Raw genomic sequence first — 21,379 nt, forward strand, 5'->3', positions numbered from 1 at the left:
TTCCTACAGGGTGGATTAGCTTTGATCAGTCACAAAAGATTACTCACTGACTTACCAAGTCAAAAAAGTGAAATCTGAGGGATGTAAAGGTTTTGGTTTGGAAGAATTGAATCGCATTACTGGTATCTGGCTGTGAATAGAAGCCACAACTGTGGCGAATAATAGTGTGTGGAGGCATTTTGTGTGGGCCCTCGTCTTTTCACCCCAGGCTGAATAATGTGGGACCATGAAAGTAGTCATACTAGATCACTCTCGCTGCATGTTATGAACCATTTCCCACGGTTCTCTCCTCTCCTGCGTCAATATACATAAGCTGTGTCAATGTTAAAGTTAAAGGGGATAAATCATAGGTAAGAAAATTGCCCCCAGTTCTCGACCTTTCCCTATTCGAAAGCGCGCAACTATCACCAAATATGTATAGGAAAACAACTTTGCCAATTGCCGACTTTCTCTTGCGTGACCTACCACGTTCAGTACATAACCTGTATTTACCACGATGTTTTTGGAATGCATTCATTTTTAATAAAAATTTCAATTTCTTAAATAATATATCGTATACTGCTAAGTATGGAAGTGTGCCCAAATGTTTTTTTTTTTTTTCAATTTTAAAGTATGAGTATACCATGACTCCAAGTTGAAGTTTGTTAATTATGTAACGAACGGTCCGTAGAACTGATTATGCCATTCGAGTATACGTTAATATAAACAACTTAAATTATTTAGATGGTGTTACTCTTGTCCGACAGTCTAAAGACATTTGCTGTCTAACGGCGACTTTCAGACAGCAGATATTGGTGGACATTTTAGTGTGGATAAGGCCTAGCCGATTCCTTCACCCTTTTTTCTTACAGATTTTGTTTTTGGTTGGGTTAATTGCTCAGCGCTTCCGAAGTACTGTTTCGTCTGACATTATATGTACACGTACGTGCATAGAATTGTAAACATAGAGCTGTGACATACATGTGTGACCTGTATGTGTTTATATTGACACGTGGACAATTGCCGGATGAGGCCTATGAATAGAGGCCAGCACCGTCTCCAGTTTTCGTCGGTCCATTACACCGTGCACCTGGTGTACAAGGTCCCTCGATGCATGAGCTAAACACCTAAGATAGAGATGCTGTGTTAAAAATTCAAAAGATTTCCAGTCATATGTTGGAAACAGTCATCCTGATATGTTGCCCCTCCGCCTTAGGGACTGCGTTCTGCTTGGGTAAACTACCTGAAAAGGCTTTTTTCTGGTCTCACACAGAGATCTACGTGAGTAAAACTGTACGGTAATTCCCACTGCAACAGACAAAAGCCTGCATAATTATGGACTACAGTCTTTATCGTGGTATATACTGCCAAAGACTTTAAACTCACTCATAACAAGCGTTACAGCCGGCCTAACCCTGCCCCTGGCCACGTCTGAACGGTTTCTCTATTGTAGCTGTGATTAACCATTAGGTTGACGGAAGTAGTTGTGTCGCCTGGATCACTCACTGCGATCCCTGCGTGGCATGTTCAGCAGAGCACAAGTTAAATCAGCCGGACGAAGTTGAGCGCCGAGTTGTTATCATGGAGGACAAAAACAAAAATGGAGCACTGAAAACAGAGGAGAGTTTAACGGTAAGAAATGGCTTTCTCGTGTTGTAGGCTGTTATAATCGATTCAGACAATAGTGTTATTGTTATCCTAATGTAGGAATTAGTGGCTAAAATCTCTACGGTCAGCACAGCCAGAGACTTAATACAGCGGGCTTTGTCGTATCTAGATTGAAGATACCTCGATCCTCAGCCCTAACCCTCTATACCCCACGGTGACGTCGTCAATTTTTGTCAGCTTAATGAGGTCGGAACCCAGTCAAAGCAAATTTTAAAGTCTGTTTTTTTTTCTTTATGAGCCGAGAGCATTGGTTACTCATAGGCAATGATTTCCTCTTATTCGCGCCATTATGTTACCGGGGTTTACAACCCTGTTGATTGTGCGGGGGTGGGGGGGGGGGGGGGGGAGTGAAACAGAACATATCAGTTTTCGCCCACGCGGTGACGGTAAAAGTTCGGGAGCATATCGAAACCATTTTCAGCTGGGGGGGCTGGTAATCGCTATCCGGTATAACTTTATCAGACAGATACTAGATGTTTTGCAACAACCATGATTAAGACGCCTTAGGGTATTCTTTATCATGATCCTGTCCTCTGTTTTTCCAGTGTCACATCAACAACTTGCTTTGGAGAGACTGATGTGACTTCTCTGAAAGAAATAGATGTAAGTGGATAAAGGCTGGGGAAACATCCCGCCTCACCAAGCAACTTAAAACACACCCAGATGTAAGGCCGCATCCGAGATAAGAGCAGGTTTTTGGTCAGCGGTTAATGGCCTGAACTAGAACACTTCTGACCGCTTGACGAAAGAGAGGCTAATCGTTGGCATCATGATGATTTTATAATCAACGGTGTCTGTTTTCTCTGTGACATGGACTTGTGCCGACAGTTGTTTTGTGTTCTGATATATATAACGAGGAGACATATTGTTCTAATCGACTGCTGAACTTGTGTATGCGAGTATCTGGAATCAGTGAGGGAGGAATTTCACCTGTTGTTTTGTTTTGGGGAAATAAATCACTTTCATTTCAAAGCAAACTTGTTTAATTTGTTTCGTAAGGGTTTTCTTACAACGCAATATTCTTCGCAGCTAATTGTCATGGTTTCAGCGTGTCTTCTGTAAATCACTTACCCATGTCTCCAATATGTGCGCTCACGGAGCTCGCGGATTGCAATTATCGGTTGTTGAAAAAATCAGTCTCTCGTCGTTCCACTTGTAGCTCTTTTAATTGGCTCAAGGTCAAACCTCTTTATCATTGTTCCATGTGCAGCAATCACACGCCCTGTGACATAATTTTAGACTTTCTACAAGTGTAGGCATTCGATAATATTTACTACAGAAATGACATTGCCCCAGAGCTTTTCACTCGGACACAATGCCCATTTCCCCAGGGTGCCTGTGTCTCACCTATCTCCTCCTGTGGGTTATGCAAACTCTAGACACCCGAGTGTGTGAAAACAGGAATTACTAGTTCGCGGTCGGTTTTCTCCCTCCTTAACAAAACTCTACAGGAAATCAACATAATAGATATGGCTACTTCCCCAAAACAGAAACCACGGAATAAAGTATGTACAGTAGATGGTATCTGATGGTGACCTGCTCGGCTCTGTCTTGTTAATTATTTATGTTTTGTTTTCTTTGACATTTTAATTGATGAATCTTCTTTAATAAGCATCCTTCGATACATTATGGCGACGAGGTAAATAGCCCCGAGATTATATTTAACGACGAGCACGTGACGTGTATACAGTGTTCTGTTTAAGTACAGAATTGTTAATGTATACGTCACACAATTGATACAATAGTCACATTACACACTTTGTTAACCAATATCGGAGAGCGTTAAGTAAGAGCTGTAGTGTTAACAGTGCCCGCACTGGTTGACATCCGGATGTGCAAGATAAATAAACATACTAGCAAGTTACAGTACAGTACAACTGTGGACTGGCAGGCTGCTCTACTCTCTCAAAACATCACAGAACACTGTAACATTTCAGAAAGGCAAAGAAAAAAAATACACATATTGTGACCCTGGCCGCTGTGGTATAACAGAAATATTCTTGAGTACGTCGTGCTCATGTAACGAATGTTATAATTCCGATGTTAACACTCAGAGTTAGCTCATTTAAGGATAGATGTGTAAAATTGATATGTTTTCCATGCTAGACGTGGATGAGCTACACCTTCATCTGTGATATGGTAATGGTAGTGTCTCGTCTTTATATTGAGGTAGTTTGGACGATGAAAAGACTATCTTGTCCGATCTTCATCTGAAAGACGTTGTCTTGTGAAACAAAATAAACAATTAAACTAGAGCCCAAGGGCTGTGAAATGGGCCTATTGCACTTCTTCTATTTTTATTTTTCTTGTAACATATGACCAGTTGTCATCTAGTACAGTTCATTGGTCTTCTCCACCCACAAAGTGCCTATCAGTTATTCTATCTGTAATGAAGGACGTGGCCCCACCTCATTATGACATGACTTTTAAGAGAATACAATGCACCAGAACGTCATATTATGGTAAACTGTAAGATTGTAGACATTTTCCAGAATTTTGTTTGCATCTAAGTCGTTACCATTTCTATTTGTGCGGTGAGTGTGAGGATGACTCTTTATTATTTGTTCCACTGCCGTATGTGGCAACAGATCAAGGCAACATTTCGTAGTACAATACGTTTTCGTCCTTACATTGTATAGTTGTATCTCAACAGTACAAATATGGCAAGGACACATAAAATGCATGTACAATCTGTCAACCTTTTTTCGATCTTTTCAGGATTATATCCAAATGTTGATCACATCTAGCAAACGTAATTAAAACCTCATTCGAAAATTTAACAGATACCTTCTGATTTTATGCCTGCACGCCTCTTATCTGTAGCACTGGGGTCAAGGTCAAATGGCACACCTGCCGTCTAGTATCTTCCACATTCCTCATTTTCACCATTTTGGTGACTAACAAAGCGCCCGATTGCCGTAAGGTAAGCCTAAATATTATTAGGAGCTGTTAAATACATGGACGTAGTCTACCTTACATGGTGTAAATCTTTTGCTACATACTGTATCACAGGCAATCAAGGTACCGACTGGTATGACATTTACTGTTACGATCCTCAAAATAGCGCAAATGCATTCGATAACCTTTCGTGACACGAAACTAAATGAATAATAAATGAAAGAACGACTCCATACATAATTAAAGTTTTTATTCAATACATACTCATAACGTATAAATCCCAACAAAACGATGAAGAAAACATCACGAAAGTAAGCTAATATTTGACCATAACACACGGTCTATTTTGTTAAGCGCACTGACACGTTGTACCTGGGTGAAACTACTTCCGGCAATTTCTTCACATTTTTTTATACCTCTATGATGGGACTCTGACGATTCTCATCAATAAACAGGATTTGTCAAGTTTGGCAATTTTCACTTGTCTTTCAAGTATTGTTTCCGTAGATTTGTAGTTTTCATTTGACCTTGGGTATATTCAATATCTGCAATATCTACATTTTTGGATTTTTGAAATATAGAATAGAAATACTCGGGAACGTTGACGTAAAAGGTCAAATTGAAGGATAGCCTGTATCAATAATAGACTGATTTGTCAATTTAGGCTTTATGTGATTCTGAAAAACATTGGACATTCATTCCAACCACCGCAGTGAAGCTTTGTGATGGCAATAGAAAGTCACTTTTATCGGAAATGCTCTGGCACCAATAAATCCGCTGTGAACATCACGCCTGATTACATATCATCATAATGCATGAGTTATTGAAGGTATGGATCCTTTGGTGAAACTCGAGCTGGCAATGGTATTGTAGGATATTGGAAATTGTCTCAAATGACTTCACTGAGGTACTCATTGTTAGGCCAATTATATCGCGTTCCACTGAGATAAGTGTAAATAGGTTGTATATCGCGCGCGGAGACATGTTAAGCTTTTACGTGTGTGATTAATCCCTCCAGTGAGTTATGACCTGTTGTGGAATTTTCCCCGTGTATTTATCTGCAATCTGCACAGTTATTTTATTTTGCAGTACGTTACCTATATATTTGTGCAGCTATCACCCCAATGCCAATGTGTACCCGCACCCGTAATACATGCTCATACCACTGTTATCACCATCATACCGGTACATATAGTTAACACATGTAGTCATGTAGTCACAGTTATAATGCACTCTGTGCAATTATTATCTGCCTATCACTGAATCCCTGTACACACTATGTATACCTCCATATTGTTATTACCTCTCCCATCGTGATTTGTCTACAATTGTTATACCCTGTATGCAATCATCACCTTTCTATCAATGATCGTCTGTGCACACTGTGTGTGCCTTTGTATCCCTGTTGCCGCTATATATGATATAGTAAACAGCTAGTGTGATTTATCTACAATTATTATACCATAAATGTAGTTATCACCTTTCCATCAACGTTCACCTGTTCACACTATATATACCTGTGTTTTCACCCTGTTTGCAGTCATCACCTGCCCATCGATGAACACCTGTGCACACTGTATATACCCTGTGTACTTTTGTTACCTCTGCACTAGCATACAGCTATCGTCATTTGTCTAGAATTATTACACCCTGTAAGAAGTCATCACCTGTGCACACTATTTATATGTATATTTGTGTATTCTTGTTACCGCAACATTAATATGTAGCTATCGTTTTCAATACTCCGTCATAATATTCATCCAAATAATAAATGATTATGGCTTAACGCCACATCGGCGATATTTCAGCCATGATGTGGCGAGAACCTGCTTAAAACACCAGGCAGTGAATTGTTTTTAACATTATGATGAACACATCCAAATTTTAAAAAAATTAGACAGGTTAAAAATCAGTTAAAAAACTAAACTTTGAATTCGCAAAAACTCGAAAACACCCAAGGTTTATGAAATATAATGTAGATTTAATAAAGAATTATATTTTATGACAAACATCCATGGCCTTCAGAATGTAATGACAGCATCGCCAGCATTACTGTCAGATAAATCAAATACAGACTGGACTTTGTAGAACCTTTGCCGAGCATGAGCAAAGTCTATACATTCGTCCGAAAACTGGCTCCTCTTTCAGGGCGATCAATTGGTGAATAGAAAATGGAGAATCAAGCCTGGAAATGGGATCACGTGAATAGGTCCATCGTTTTAGTGAACTATACTGTAAGCAAACTTGATGATAAAGCGATCCATACAGTATGAACTCAATATGTTTAAACCATTGTCTCTGGGATTTCTTGCAAAGAATCTCGCAAAGCAACCGCTGTTAAATGAAATATTACCACAAGAACGATTTTTAGTTAGTTATGTTTTAATCTGTTGGATGAAAAACATTTAGAAGTCTTAGAAACGAAAGAGAAACGAAAAGGCCCATTCGCACAGGACATGACAAGCACAATCACAAGGTTGGGGATGTAGAGCTAGCGCTGTTTACTCCCTATCACGAAACCATTCAGATAATAAAGTATATATACATGTGGCAACCACATCCGTGTCGCCAATTAGAAACAGGAACGATCACACTTCCCGACCCATTTTTTGTGTTTTGAGCCAGGGAAATCTTTCTTACTTTTAATGTCCCGCCCTAAATATCTTTCATAATGGTTAAATGTGGCCATGACCTCTTGATCTATTTTCGGATCTATTGATTTCCGTATTTTCGGACAGTGGTGTCACTGGCGTGTCACGTGCTCTGTAAGTACAGGACGACATAATGTATTGCTTACTGTTCTTGTTGTCGCGCCCAGTATCAACAGGTTTTGGCGCAGTTCTAAAGGAAGCATGAACTTCTCTGACCTCGACATGTTGACCATTTGACTGATGTGAAACATAACATGTTCGGTGTTTACCACGAGTTGTTGAATGTGGAGTTTAATCTGAACTCTGACCTCTGACCTCCGATAGACGGGTCACTTGAACTTAACCCCTTCCCTCACTGTTTGCCTCACGTGTATGACAATAAGTTACCGCCTCACTCTTGTACGACATAGGAGGTCTATATACGATAGTACTTCAAGGCTTTGTTGCTGTACCACAGATAAACATGCATAAACTCTTACAGTTATTTACCAAACTTTGAAAACTTCATCAGTATATGTGCGCATGTCAGTAATGCGTTGTTGATCGTGGGTTTCCCCAGGGATCTGCCCGGTTTCCTCCCGCCGTCGTATGAGTGAAATATTCTCCAGTACGTAAAACACCAGTGAAATAAATAAATAAATAAATAAAGCGCAATTTATCAACAAGAACTCTAGTTTTAATAATGACTTAGAAAGATTGTCTGTCACAATATCATTTATGATAGGTGACACCCGATTGAAGTGTGATGTGATTATAGGCTCTAATGTTAGATATTGCACAGGTTACCGATACCCAATTTAAGGATAATAGATTAACACCTCATTTCTCACCTGTGTGCGAATACAGCGGCGTTATTATGACCATTATTTCATCTTTATATACTAGAGAAACGTTAGTAGGGGGCAAATCCTTAAGTAGAGGTCATTTAGTATTAACAATACCGTTTTTGTTGTCTCACAGCCTCAAATCGTCACGGTTGACTGCTATCTGTCCGTACAAAGCCGCTTGCATCCTGGTTCAAGTTAGTTGCATCTGACAGTCTCCTGAAATTGCAGTAATATTCCACCACGGTACTATAAGTAAATATAATACATAAGTGTATATACATGAATACAGGAACATCAGTGTGAGATTTTTTTAAAAATAAAAACTTCAAATGTGTCACTACAATACTGGTATCGGGAACATACCCTCCGTCAAAATGTGGTTAAAAAAGCTCCCGTCTGCAGCGTGGCTGACCTTATCGGATAACCCGTCTTCAGTAACGTGCCTACAGAGTCGACAATATACGGTAAATGACCTAAAATTTCCCCCATGAGTCACCCACGCCTTTGGCCTGATTCTGAAATCATAGATAGGTGTTTTGAGATTTATTGGGACGGTAAAAATGATATCGTAATAAAAACACAGTGTAAGTTTCAGCCGCAAAGTAATATTTTGTAACATTTGTTCGCCTCCAAAATGCAATTTTAGGCGACGAAATTTTAGGTGATTTACCGTAGGTCACGTGAAGCCTGACTGGTCTTCTGCAGTGGCTCTTAGTAGGATTTACTGACTTTTCTTACACGTTCTGTACTACCAACCATCGGCGTTGGAGACAATCCTTATTAAGAAATCGGATTACAGCGGCAAGATATCTGCACTTGCCACAAGCTTCGGGACACATCTCAGTAGGAGTAATATGATCCATTGGTTTTCCTCGGTGAAGTGATCGTCGAGCCCGCGCCGGTGCCTGTACCGGTGCTTGTACCTCTACCTGCACCTGAGCTTGCACCTGTGCCTTCACCTGCGTTTGTAGCTGTGTTTTTACCTGTGCCTGTATCTGTACCAATAGCTGTACCTGAGGTTTTACCTGTACCTGTGTTTGTACCTGTAACTGTGTTTGTACCTGTACCTGTGTTTGCACCTGTACCTGTGTTTATACATAAGCTTGTACCTGTAGCTGTGTTTGTACCTGTACCTCTGCTTGCACCTGTTCCTGTGCTCCTACCTGTATCTTCGTTTGTACCATTACCTGTGCTTGTACCTGTTCCTGTATTTGTAGCTGTTCCTATCTGTTTATCTGTACCTGTGCCCGTACCTGTGTCTGTGCTTGTACATGTACCTATGCTTGTACCTGTACCTGTGTTTGCACCCGTACCTGTGCTTGTACCTATATCTGTGCCAGTATCTGTATTTGTATCTGTACCGGTATCTGTGTTTGTATCTGTATCTGTGCTTGTACCGTACCTGTGCCTGTACTTGTATCTGTACCTGTGCTTGAACCTCTACCTGTAGGCCCATTTGTGCTTGTACCTGTATCTTTGCTTGTACCTGTACCTGTGTTTGTATCTGTGCTTGTACCTGTAGCTGTGCTTGTACCTGTACCTGTGTTTGTATCTGTGCTTGTACCTGTATCTGTCCTTGTACCTGTTCCTGTTTTTGTACCTGTTCCTGTGTTTGTACCTGTTCCTGTGTTTGTACCTGTACCTGTGCTTGTACCTGTACCTGTGTTTTTACCCGTACCTGTGTTTGTACCTGTTCCTGTGCTTGTACCTGTACCTGTGTTTTTACCCGTACCTGTGCTTGTACCTGTACCTGTGTTTGTACCTGTACCTGTGTTTATACCTGTATCTTTGCTTGTACCTGTATCTGTGCTTGTATCTGTATCTGTGCTTGTACCTGTTCCTGTGTTTGTACCTGTTCCTGTGTTTGTACCTGTTCCTGTGTTTGTACCCGTACGTGTGCTTGTACCTGTACCTGTACCTGTGCTTGTATCTGTACGTGTAGGCCTATTTGTGCTTGTACCTGTATCTTTGCTTGTACCTGCACCTGTGTTGGTACCTGTTCTTGTACCTGTACCTGTCATACGTCGTTGGGCAGTCACTAAACATGAGCCGCCCCCCAGGAGCCAGATCTTCCCCATCCACCGGACGAGGCTTCATGCACGAGTTGATGAATCTACTGACAAACAGAGTAATACACCAAGTACATTTCGAGCGGATCACTATTTCATTTCCTTTGTAGGTCCGTGTGTCGCTCACTTTGACTCTCTAATCGACGCGTTCATATTCCACCTTCATAACTAAGAATTCTGTTCAAAATGTTCGACCTGTCATTCTGGGTCATACATGGGACCTATTCACGGGTTTTTTTTTGCTGGTTTCAGCGGAAAATAAGAAGACGATGGAAGAGGAGCCTGACCAATAAGGAAAGTGAGCGTTACGCGTATCAGATTGAGGAGCATCTCGAGGATGAAGCCACTGAAGAGGTTCCTGAGGAAAAAGCTAACCAGTGTTCGTCGTAAGTATGGGATGGTGACATGAATAATGCGGTTACCTCCCTTTAACTTTCAGCGCGTTCAGCCAATACATACAGCTAGGTCAAGTCCAGAGGTCAAGTCGGAAGTACGGGAAAGTAGCTGTCTCAGTCAACAAATGCGTTAGTCTTTCAGTGACCGACAATCCCGTGAGCAATGAGTTCGAGTACAACAGGACTGAATTTCTTTTCCCATGGCTTCAGCTTCGACTTTGAGTCAATGGGGTTGTCAGGTACTCCAAAAGCTGGAGGTTTACTCTGGAGACTTCGGTGAACTCCACCCACAAACCAGACCCCTACCATAACGCTGGCCGCCGTCGTATAAGTAAAATACGGCGTAAAACAACAATTAAATAAATAAAACAAACAAGTCATATAAGTGAAACATGAGTACGTGTTTCAGGGAGTTAGTGCATGGTAGACTTAAGAGTTTGTATGTAGGTTGTAATTTCATGGTTTAAAAGTGTAGAGGTTGCTACATTCTTTATAATTAAGCATGTCTCGGCCACCAGCTTTCTATAAAGTGTCAATTCTAGCGGACAGAAATTAGTGGATCTTTGCCAAACCAAAAATGTGTTTACCGGGATTAACAGGATTAACAGCGGATAAAGCTTAATAAAGACTCATGTTTATAACGCCGTCGAATTCCGTATTATTGACTTTCTCCGTGACTCTTTCATAATTAGTAAGAGTAGATTAATTGGAATTCCTCGAATGGTATACAACATGTTAAGGCATTAATATACAGAAAGAAAACTGGCTACAGGCAGAGTGTATACCTGATGTCACAATACAGTGCTAGAGTGACAGTAGCGTGTTAAGTGATCAGCTGAATGGTGGACTGGCCTAATATTACGGACTGCAGTAGAGACAAAAGTGTATTGTAAACGGCTGGCGACTCCACTACATTCGTCTGCTGTGCTCAGACGAGATGGCATTGGCGGTTCCAGACAAGTCTCCTGCGTAAGGCGCTATACTTGTACCTGTACATGTGTTCCTTTCTGATGCCTATGCGTAAATATTTACAACGAGCACCTGGAAGACTGTGTAGTTTTTATACAATCGTGAAGTTTTCCATTCGTATACAATGTTTCTGTATTAATGACTTTTGCAACAGTTCTCAATATCTGAACGGGATAAACATTGGTCATCTTACCACAATCCCCATAACTATTCAGTCTAGCACTGTATTACTACGACACCTTGAAGAGGGGGTGTATGAATTCAAATCCAACTCATGCTACCTTCCCCTACGGTCGTATGTGGACGGTCGTGTGTTTTCTTTTGCTGGCCACCGTCATACAAGTGAAATATTCCCAAGTACGGCGTAAAACACCTATGAATTAATTACATTTTTGAACACCTTCTAGATATAAGAATAAGTCAAGATTACTGAACATTAAGTTTCTATACTTACACTATTTCCGCTTAGTATGAATCAAGTCACTTGATTAGCTTCTCATTATCACAGGTGCCGGGAGAAGGGTAGGAATATTCTCCACAGCAAACACGTCCTCCGTACCATCGTGGCGCTCTGTATCATCGATTGTATCATGGTCATGGTGGAATTGATTCTCGATAACACTGCTGTTAGACGTAAGTACCGGCAGTTATCGTTGTTATCATCGACTGTATCATGTTTATGGTGGAACTGATTCTCCATAACACTACTGTTAGACGTAAGTACCGGCAGTTATCGTTGTTATCATCGACTGTATCATGTTTATGGTGGAACTGATTCTCGATAATACTGCTGTTAGACGTAAGTACCGGCAGTTATCGTTGTTATCATCGACTGTATCATGTTTATGGTGGAACTGATTCTCCATAACACTACTGTTAGACGTAAGTACCGGCAGTTATCGTTGTTATCATCGACTGTATCATGTTTATGGTGGAACTGATTCTCGATAACACTGCTGTTAGACGTAAGTACCGGCAGTTATCGTTGTTATCATCGACTGTATCATGTTTATGGTGGAACTGATTCTCGATAATACTGCTGTTAGACGTAAGTACCGGCAGTTATCGTTGTTATCATCGACTGTATCATGTTTATGGTGGAATTGATTCTCGATAACACTGCTGTTAGACGTAAGTACCGGCAGTTATCGTTGTTATCATCGACTGTATCATGTTTATGGTGGAATTGATTCTCGATAATACTGCTATTAGACGTAAGTACCGGCAGTTATCGTTGTTATCATCGACTGTATCATGTTTATGGTGGAACTGATTCTCGATAACACTGCTGTTAGACGTAAGTACCGGCAGTTATCGTTGTTATCATCGACTGTATCATGTTTATGGTGGAACTGATTCTCGATAATACTGCTGTTAGACGTAAGTACCGGCAGTTATCGTTGTTATCATCGACTGTATCATGTTTATGGTGGAACTGATTCTCGATAATACTGCTATTAGACGTAAGTACATGTATTATCGGAAGGTGTAAGACATTCAAACCGGAAGTCTGTCTTCTTACAGCGCAGGTCCTAATATCTGTTTTCAGCCGTTTGTTGTGATCATTTGGATTGGGTAGTCATGTAAATAGATACACGGAAAGATGTGAATTTTAAATTTTAAATGTAATTTTCTACTATGGAGAGGTTTAGCGAAAACCAAAACACACAGGACTATTTGTACAACATTGTACGTATTTATGAGCTTTCGGCCGCAAATGTTGCCACCATCAGATTAAAAGACCTCAGTTTTACCTGATGGCGGCAGCAGTTGCCGTGTGTTTTAGTTTTAAATTTAATCTTGATCAAAAAATATATTTTTAAATATTTCTTTGGTGCCTTGGGCAGCAGGCCGAAACATTACGTTGATACAGGAGTAAATAAAATGAGTTTTAACATACCTTATCATGCTACACGTAAGTTACAAACTCAAATATGATTGCAAAGGCTCAAAGGATTCACGTTCCTGAAATGTTCGTTAATTATAAATACCGGACTGTCGTCGTATAAGTGAAATAATCTTGTACAGGAAATAAAACACCAAATAAATAATTTTTGGCCTCAGCCCCTTTCTGAGAAACACACGATATTTTTCAGACAAGAATTCCTCTGTATTTCATTTTCACGGCTTTTGGTTTCAGATGACATTGTTGACAAGTACGGGTTGGTAGGTATGGAGGGTGACAAAGAGAGTGTTAAGAACCACACGGCCCCCGAGAGGCACAGACGTGCGGCCTCCGGGGGGGATGGCGCGGACCACGGGTCCCATTCAACCTACGCCGTTATAGCTCACTACTGCCATTACGTTAGTGTCGCCATCTTGTGCCTGCTTACATTAGAGGTCAGTAGAATTGGAAAGAAATTGTCATTAGCCATGCCTTGTACACATTTTATGTATTCCCAAGCTATTTATTGGTCTACAGAATACTACGTGGAGAAAACAATTTAGCACTGCTATTTTTAAAATGTTATTTCAAGTACGTGGGACTTTTTCAGTTTGGGGTAGATCTGTGTTGTTAGAACTTTCGCACTATACAATCTTACTCAAACACTTACACTTTATTCTTGTGTGATTTATTTGTTTCAGACCCTCATTAAAATTTTCTGCTTCGGAAAAAAATTCTTCCATAGCAAACTTGAGGTAAGTCTTTCTGATACACTTCGCCCACAACTAATGACCTTTTGTCAGATATGCCACTGCTACGTCTCTCAAATGCCTATTGTTTCTCCAGTTGTAGAAAACGAGCACAGACACCTACAGTGCTAAGTGCGTTTGGTGTAATCATTGTACAAATGAGATTTCTATATAGCTTGTGTTAGTTTGCAGTGAAGAGCAGTCATTTACTCAAGTCAAGTACTCACTTGAGAGCAGTAATATTTACTGTCATCCACTGTGAAGGATTTTGCTGGGTTTGGAGATATCGGCTATCACACCATTCGACACTCGTCATTTGTACTCCATTTTCTATAAAGAGCACTTTGTTAGCTTGTGTTTCGCCACTTGCTAATTTTTGAGACGTTATTTTGGAGCTTTTATCGCTCATTGTCTCTTCGTGCGATCATGAACGCGAGTGTCAACCCGTCCGCCCTGAGAAGTTACACCTTCACAGGTTGTTGTTGACCAACCATCATCTTTCGACTGGGGGATTTCTCTTAACTGTGGATTCTTTACGTGGACCGACTTGCCTTTGGAAGCCGGGATATTGGTCCGGATTTGGACGCTGTCATTAATAAGATATTATATATTTTTGTAATTATTTGTTAGTTGTATTATTTGTCTATTTGGTTCAAATATATGCATTGAACTTATTCCAGCGTCTATGTGTTTCTTTGTTTGATCTTGTTTAAGGTCTATCGCTTATTTGAGTTAAACAAGCCATATCATCCCATCTTTACTCTTTGATATTGGTACCTTTACACGTGGGAAGGTTTGCGAATGTCCGTGGCTTTCCCCCGGGCTCTGCCCGATTTCCTCCCACCATAATGTTGGCCGCCGTCGTATGAGTGAAATATTCTTGTAAAACACCAATCAGATAAATAAATATACTGGACAGCTTTTATACCGGCCATTAACGAGGTTTAATATTGATACATAGGTAATAGCATGACTCTTTATGGGCCAGTGCTGGCTTAATCCGTTAACTGAATGACTTTATTGTTGTACAGCTTTTAATGGTTCCCCGATTACTGACGTTTGTAATCGATGTTGTTTTGAACTGTTTCCAGGTATTTGACGGCTTCGTTGTCATCGCCTCCCTCATCGCTGACCTTGTTCTCCTGGACGGAGTGACGAATGAGCCACCGCTCCTCAGCAGCGCTATTGTTAATATCTTGTTGCCATGGAGAATAATTCGTGTCGTCAACAGTAAGTATCTAGTACTATGCCATACGCATACCTTGTTAGACATTCATTCGCTAATTTTCTCAGCATTGTACGGGATCAATTTTCCAGTGTACCTTGTATTTTGAGCGGTAGGTGTCGTGCGTATCTACGAGGTACAGTTCCGAGGGCATGTCTCGTTTGTGTAATTAGCTTGTAAAGGCGTACTCATGAACATTTCAGGCTCAGGTTTACGAGTGGGGGGAAATGGAGGGCCTTGAGTATGCACCTGCATTTCAGCACAGATATATTTATTTATTTGATTGGTGTTCTACGCCGTTCTCAAGAATATTTCACTTATACGACGGCGGCCAGCATTATGGTGGGTGGAAACCGGGCAGAGTCCGGGGGAAACCCACGATAATTCGCAGGTTGCTGGCAGACCTTCCCACGTATGGCCGGAGAGGAAGCCACCATGAGCTGGACTTGAACTCACAGCGACCGCATTGGTGAGAGAGTGCTGGGTCATCACGCTGCGCTAGCGCGCTAAGCACAGCTATAGGCCTACGTGCTCATAACATACAAGTCAGTTAGCATCGGGGTGAACAGTCAGAATAAAAAAAAACGAATAACGTTTATAAACGCTACTGTATCGAAATTTTACCGGTAAGATTAAGCGAAAGATTAGCCCGGTAAGCTTTACGTTGATCCGTATCACACACGTGCACGTATGACCTTGGTTTAACCGTTACACGATCAATACGATCGACTTCACAGAAAGACTAGATTTTACCTGCAGACGTCAACTTGTTGCATTCGAAATAAACATTCAAGTCCTTTTTTTTTCGCTACAGTAGCGTGTACAAACACATCGTCGGTGAATGGTGTCGCAAAGTGTAATACCAGCATAATTTGCAAGTATTTTGCTTATTGTGATTTATGTTGGCGCCAAATGCCAAGTGGCCGGTTTAAGCATAACCATATGCAAGCTCATTTATTGATTGATTTATTAATTTATCTAATTATTTATTTATTGTTTGTTTGTTTGTTTAACACTATACATAATAGTAACCGTAACCCGCATGTAATGTTCCTGGTGGCCTCGACTTGCACTGCTTTTCGCTCTTGGCAGTCATTTAGATACATAGTAACAGTGTGGAATTGATGAACACAATGGTAGAATGTTCGTTTGCTTTTTAAGAATTTTGTCATACACGGTGTAGTCTGATACAATAGACAACTACTTAAACGTGAAATCTTGTTGGAGATCATAAAAATATTGGAGCTGGATGTCGATTACTTTTCATGGGTCTATAGGCATGGTGACGGGAAAATGGCCAGAATTAATAATACATGTGGTAATAAATATTGCACAGCCAGAAATATTTGACTGTGACTATTGACTGGTTGCTTAATGTGGACAGATTACAATAATGTTAATGTTTAGCGAGATCCATTTAGTGGTAAGGGATATAACAACGAATTTTTCGAAATTCTAGGTTTGCCAAAATGCAGCCTTAGTTATCTCCCCTTGGACTAGGAGAATTTTGACGCAGATCTCGGGATTTCCATTAGGGATACACGCACTGAGATCTCTTTTCATATTACTCCACAAAATCCTGCTGCACTTTATCATGCTTAATAAAACAAAAACACAAAGAGAGTGACAATACGTCTATTAATACAGCCGTATGTTACGGGCCATTGATTAGTTTTCACGTGTTATATAAGTATACCTATTCAATGACCTCACGGTCTCAAATTTCCGTTCAATGGTAATAGCGCTTCTGTCGTTAAATTATATTCATTTATGGTAGCTCGTAATATAAAAATGCTGGACATTCTACCATTGACAAGGTGACATGTTTTAAAATACACTTTCCTCGATTTTATCGTTAGATAGCAGGGGACAAAGACATAGATAAAATTCATTTATTTGTTTGATTGGTGTTTTACGCCGTACTCAGAAATATTTTACTTATACGACTGCGGCCACCATTAAGGTGGAAGGAAACTGGTGAGAGCCCGGAGGAAGCCCACGAGCATCCGCAGGCTGCTGGCAGACCTTCACACGTACGGCCGAAGAGAAAGCCAGCATGAGCTGGACTTGAACTCACATTGGTGAGAGGTCATTGCGCTGCAGTGGCGTGCTAAGCCCCCTCGGCCACGGAAGCCCCCATAGATAAGAGTTTAGCACATTAGCAGGTATCTGACATCTCTCAAACTTTAGAATATCAGTGTGCAGGTCAGTTGTTCAAAAGTGTATTAAAGTTAAATCAGGCTTACATCTTAATACAAGTATCATACTAATGCAAAGTAAATGGGCTTAAGTTCATACCAGTCTTAAGTCCTAATACGCTTTTTGAACAACGAACCATTTCAGTTCTTATATTTATCTTGTTAAGATTCGAACTTATGGTTGATTGTGACCATTAATTCAGGTTTGGTGATCGCCACTCGCGACCATGAGCACTACAAGCTGCTCCTCGTCTACAAATCCAAGAAGCAGGTTGAAGACCAGATGGATCAAGTCATCCAAGAGCTCCAGGAATCCAGGGTTAGTGTACAAATTTTGTCTTTAGTGTTAGCGACCTTCTTTCGCGAGTATGCGGGGACTATTCTTTACACATGGAACGTTCAAAGCAATTTTGTCGAGACTGACATCCATTCGATTAAGTTTTCAGTCATGAAGTTCCAGAAGTTACCATAATGACATGAACGTCAAACATGTAATGACGACAGCAGTGTGGCTAGCTGATTGCTGGAATGATTGACTTGATCCGTGCACCTATTCATCTGGTGAACAATATTTCTGATCTTGTGTTCTCAACATCTGTTTTAGAATCACGTGGAGAGATTGATACTTATTTGCAGAAAGAATGGAGTAGACACTGAAGAAATATCTCTGCATCAAAGTGAGTGTTTGATGATTGCTATTTGTAATATTGTCCTTTTTCGTTTTGGAGTTCAGTTTCCCAAGGTATTAATTGATTCTTATGACATCAGTAAGTTTATTAGATTTTATTATGTCACATTACTGCGTTTATAGAACCACAACCTTGCCAGTCCAAAAATAAATTAGAGAATCTTGGGGTCTGGTTTTTGTATGTTAATGGACAATGACAATGGACAATACGCGATGGCCTGGCACGCCTTGCTGACATGACGGGTAGTCCGGGTTTACATCTCCACAACCGCGAGGGTTTGAATCACGACATGCGTTACTGACGGGTAGTCCAGGTTTACACCCTCACAATCTTGAGAGTCTGGATCAGGACACGCTCTACTGACGGGTATACCGGGTTTACTCTTTGACAAGCATGACAGTCTGGATCATGGCACGCTCTACTGACGGGTAGTCTGTGTTTACACTTCGACGCCTTGAGAGTCTGGATCATGACACACTTTACTGACAAGTAGTCCAGGTTTACACCTTGACAAGCATGAGAGTCTGGATCATGACACGCTGTACTGACGGATAGACAGGGTTTACACCCCGCTAAGCATGAGAGTCTGGATCATGACATGCTCTACTGAAGGATACTCCGGGTTTACACCTCAACAATCATGAGATCATGACACGCTCTACTGACGGGTAGTCCGGATTTACACCTCGACAATTTTGAGTGTCTGGATGATGACACGCTCTACTGACGGATAGTCCGGGTTTACTCCTTGACAATCATGAGAGTCTCAATCACGGCACGCTCTACTGACGTGTGGTCCGGGTTTACTCTTTAACAAGCATGAGAATCTGAATCATGGCACGTTCTATTGACGGATAGTCCGGGTTTACACCTCGACAGTCTTGAGAATCTGGATCATGGCACGTTTTACTGACGGATAGTCCGGGTTTACACATCGACAGTCTTGAGAATCTGGATCATGGCACGTTTTACTGACGGATAGTCCGGGTTTACACCTCAACAGTTTTGAGAATCTGGATCATGGCACGTTTTACTGACGGATAGTCCGGGTTTACACCTCGACAGTCTTGGTAGTCTGGATTATGACACGCTCTACTGACGGCCAGTCCGGATTTACACCTGGACAACCTTGATATTCTGGATCATGGCACGCTTTACTTACGGTTAATTCGGGTTTAAACCTCGACAGTCTTGGTAGTCTGGATTATGACACGCTCTACTTACGGCCAGTCCGGATTTACACCTGGACAACCTTGATATTCTGGATCATGGCACGCTTTACTTACGGTTAATTCGGGTTTACACCTCGACAGTCTTGGTAGTCTGGATTATGACACGCTCTACTTACGGCCAGTCCGGATTTACACCTGGACAACCTTGATATTCTGGATCATGGCACGCTTTACTTACGGTTAATTCGGGTTTAAACCTCGACAGTCTTGGTAGTCTGGATTATGACACGCTCTACTTACGGCCAGTCCGGATTTACACCTGGACAACCTTGATATTCTGGATCATGGCACGCTTTACTTACGGTTAATTCGGGTTTACACCTCGACAGTCTTGGTAGTCTGGATTATGACACGCTCTACTTACGGCCAGTCCGGATTTACACCTGGACAACCTTGATATTCTGGATCATGGCACGCTTTACTTACGGTTAATTCGGGTTTAAACCTCGACAGTCTTGAGAGTCGTGATCACGATACGCTTCACTGACGGGTAGTCCCGGTTTAAGCCTGGACAACTTTGAGAGTCTATATCATAATAACCCTTCACTGACTTGACTTGTTGTCCTGGTTGTGCACCTTTATCACAGGACGCTTCACTGACTCAGCTAGCCCTCAATCATTGTTTAAATCTTGTTTTACATGTAGACAACCTTGACAGCCGATTTCAGTGGACGCTTCACTCACCCGTGTTGTAAAACTGGTTGTACATGTAGACAACCTTGACAGCCGATTTCAGTGGACGCTTCACTCACCCGTGTTGTAAAACTGGTTGTACATGTAGACAACCTTGACAGCCGATTTCAGTGGACGCTTCACTCACCCCTGTTGTAAAACTGGTTGTACATGTATACAACCTTGACAGGCGATATCAGTGGCGGCTTCACTCACTGGTGTTGTAATTCTTGTTATACATGCCGAGAGCCTTGACGGGCGATATCATACCGACATGCCTTCTTAACTGACTATAGGTCGATTTAATGCTGGATTTAAACTCGCTGCGAACCGCGCAAAAGTCACATTTGTGTACACTCTCAAGGAACAATGAGAATGCAAGTTATTCAAGATACCAATCAGTAAACACCTTCCGTCATTTAAGAGAATGTATTGTTACTCTTTTTTTGTGCTCATCTGAATACATAAAAGTATGTCACCTTGCACATACGTTTCTCTTTAACAGAAACAACAGAACCAACTTCAAAATCACCAGGCGTGCAATCTGATGACGTGAAGATCAGGGTGGATGGCCCAGCTGATGGTAACAAAAGCCAAGCTGATCACACATATGACACGATTTCTTCAGTCACCCACCTCTGAGTACAGAAATAACCAGGCATAGACCAAGATGTCTCAATTTCATGTTTTTATCCTATTTTCCCAATGTCTCAAATGTTGTTTTCCTCAGAATAAGGTGTTCGAAAGACACTGGGACATCCCTGGCTAAACCTGAAGGAAAAACGGAGCAATGAATGAGGGCTAAAGGTTGATGTTTGTCTTCTTCCAAATTGGTGCTTTGTAAACAATACTATCAGAAATTGTGCATTAAACCATAAAGATATAAACGCTTCATCAGAAAGTTTTGTGTAAAGAAGCTAAAAGAAGCTTTAGAACTGCTTGAGAAAATTTATAAATTTTGTATAAAAAATAAAAAGCGTGATGAAGGCCGGTATATATATGGCATTTTGTGTTATTGATTGAAAACATTGTGTGCACTAATCATTTGGGAAATATTCATATCGTGTAAACTCGGGCGACCGGCACATGATCAGTGAGGTCACTTAATCAATGACACCGGCTGACTAGTGACATCAGCTGATCAGCCTAATCAGTGAGCTTGCCTGATCAGTGAGCTTGCCTGATCAATTAAATCATTTGAGGTAGCTTTATCAATGAGGTCGCATGATCAATGAGACACCTAGATCAATAAGATCTCTTGATCAGTTAGGTC

The 21,379-nt window shown here is 41.1% G+C and overlaps 1 protein-coding gene across 3 annotated transcripts; it reads left to right on the forward strand.

Moving 5' to 3' along the window:
• The first annotated feature begins 1,025 nt into the window (after positions 1–1,025).
• LOC135468402 (voltage-gated hydrogen channel 1-like) lies at positions 1,026–21,100 on the forward strand. Of its 3 annotated transcripts, none has more exons than XM_064746647.1 (9): positions 1,026–1,611; positions 10,345–10,478; positions 11,965–12,089; positions 13,597–13,796; positions 14,043–14,096; positions 15,182–15,320; positions 17,717–17,832; positions 18,118–18,190; positions 20,612–21,100. In XM_064746647.1, the coding sequence occupies exons 1-9, from the start codon at positions 1,561–1,563 to the stop codon at positions 20,746–20,748; spliced, it is 1,029 nt and encodes a 342-aa protein (XP_064602717.1). In that variant the 5' UTR covers positions 1,026–1,560; the 3' UTR covers positions 20,749–21,100. The 3 variants fall into 3 exon arrangements, with proteins under 3 accessions (XP_064602717.1, XP_064602715.1, XP_064602716.1); XM_064746645.1 differs by lacking the exon at positions 1,026–1,611 and adding an exon at positions 9,334–10,163; XM_064746646.1 differs by lacking the exon at positions 1,026–1,611 and adding an exon at positions 9,335–10,151.
• Positions 21,101–21,379: the final 279 nt, after the last annotated feature.

Source organism: Liolophura sinensis, chromosome 6 (assembly GCF_032854445.1).
Source record: "Liolophura sinensis isolate JHLJ2023 chromosome 6, CUHK_Ljap_v2, whole genome shotgun sequence".
Classification (NCBI taxonomy): domain Eukaryota; kingdom Metazoa; phylum Mollusca; class Polyplacophora; order Chitonida; family Chitonidae; genus Liolophura; species Liolophura sinensis.